Genomic DNA, 1,994 nt, shown 5'->3' on the forward strand with positions numbered 1-1,994 from the left:
GTTTGCTCTCCTAAGCAAGATCAATAAAACCTCCCTTTGTATTCATCATTTACAAAGCTATAACACTTATCTTTAACTCACTCCATCTCGGCGTATTCTTAGCGGCTCATCCAATTAAATCACCCTGTGCCTCCCACGCAAAGCAAGCACGTTTTTGGTTCTCTAGTGACAATGGCGATTAGGTTAGGTATTTTTTCTGACAACCCACGACGTCGATAGATACACTGAAAGATAAGAACACGGTCAAACTACATTAAAATTCCCACACCAGTTCACTTGCCTAGGCCCCTTAGCGGGCCCAAACGGCTGCGCGTTTACACTTGCCTTCTTTAATTTACGACGAAGCATCGGTTCCAACTGCAACCCAAAACCCTCACCAAAGTTCCATCAACCAACTTATCCAATCCAAACAGATGCAAGGCTTCAACTCAGAGTTTGGAATCCATATACAATCTCCGGCCATGTGTTACTACTATTAATCTAAGATATAATTCCATCTAGCTAATGATAAAACAAGGCCACCTGAAGCTCTTTTTCTTGGTGATACAAGACAACTCTTACAAAGGAGTTATGAATTGGTATTTCATATGTACAAGTGATGCTCAAATGATTCATAATTCACCCCTGGATGCTTTAAAGAAGCAAATAAAAATAAATAAACAGCGTACAGCTAGGATAGAATCCATGCGAGGTCTACAGAAGAAAGTGCACTCTTTCCCTCTCTACCTAGGCTTGGAGGGGGTGATCTTGATAACGAGGCCGGGGAAGACATCGTCGGGGTCGTGGATGTGCGGGTTCTGCTCGACGATGAAGGGGTCGCCGCACTTGTCGCTGATGGTGTGGAGGGTCTCTCCCTCTCCCACGACATATATCTCGTCGCATGGCCGGCTGACGAGCTTTCCACCGCGCACCGGCTCGATCGTGTCGTCGACCGGGATTTCTTGGACGGAGCTCAGCAAGATGAGGGCGACGATGGCCAGCGCGCAGTACCACGACGCGGCATCGGCGATAAAGTTGGCGGTGGCAAGATGTTTCTTCGGGAGGGAGGCCATGGTGTTGTTCAGAGATAAAAATGGAAGAGGAGTTGGAGTTGGAGGTGGAGTGGGGAAAAGTCAAGGGGTTGGATTTATATAGAGGGGCTAAGGGAGGTCGGTCGTGGGGCCCCGTGGTGGTTTCGTGGGTGTTGGGTTTGGAGACACGTACGGCGTTCAGCCTTTGGAATTTTCCTCCAGTCACGCATGATGGGTTTTGGCGTGAGGTCCGGGGGGTCGCCAAGAGAGCGTTCTTTTGTGGAGTTTTGGACTTCAAGAGGGGATGCCTGAATCTAATCTCACTGCTTGTTCTGGGAGTCCACTAGGGGACACGAGGAACAGTTCAAACTTAGGCAAATAAAGTGAGGGAAAGTATGGCTATTTGGGCCTCAAGTGTGATCTGGATCAGAGGATTCCAGACCCCAAAATATACATGGTCTTGTCATTTTGGAACTTCTTATTTGGGGTGTTGGACCAAGTCTTTGGTTGAGGACACTTGTGATTGTTTCCAAGCCGGTCATCTGTGTTTTCTATCAATTCTACGTATCTTAAAGCACCAACGACTCGAACCTCTGCCCTCTAGGTGTAAAACCGTATCAGAATTTTGGTAAAGGACATTTGCATTCCTCTAAATTCTAAAGGGGTTTAGCTTTCTTGGGCTTTTTGATCTCTTAATCATTGCTCGTTTCTGAATCATAGACTGGAATTAAATTGGGTCGCTGCTAAGCATCTTTTTGCTTTTGGTGAAGTATTGCTTATTTAGTCATTTGATAATGAATATGTAAAGAGTTACTACAGGCACCTCGAGCATGGTGGATTATTATCAAGTTGATTCCCCTGATAGATGCATGCATGCCTTGTGACCATCCTTGGGGATGGATGTCTAGTTGGTGAAACACATTCTTGGTAGTAGTTTAACAAACGATTTGTTTAAAGTATTCTGTAGATAAGTATCATATTGTG

General features: G+C 45.6%; 1 protein-coding gene across 1 annotated transcript; it reads right to left on the reverse strand.

Moving 5' to 3' along the window:
- Window positions 1–508: 508 nt before the first annotated feature.
- LOC103716850 (uncharacterized) lies at window positions 509–1,113 on the reverse strand. Its single transcript, XM_008805028.6, has one exon. It carries the CDS (start codon window positions 1,050–1,052, stop codon window positions 723–725), a length of 330 nt encoding a protein of 109 aa, XP_008803250.3. The 5' UTR covers window positions 1,053–1,113; the 3' UTR covers window positions 509–722.
- Window positions 1,114–1,994: the final 881 nt, after the last annotated feature.

Source organism: Phoenix dactylifera, chromosome 3 (genome assembly GCF_051530095.1).
Source record: "Phoenix dactylifera cultivar Ajwa chromosome 3, Ajwa_hap1_PhDact_Kaust_v1.1, whole genome shotgun sequence".
Classification (NCBI taxonomy): Eukaryota; Viridiplantae; Streptophyta; class Magnoliopsida; order Arecales; family Arecaceae; genus Phoenix; species Phoenix dactylifera.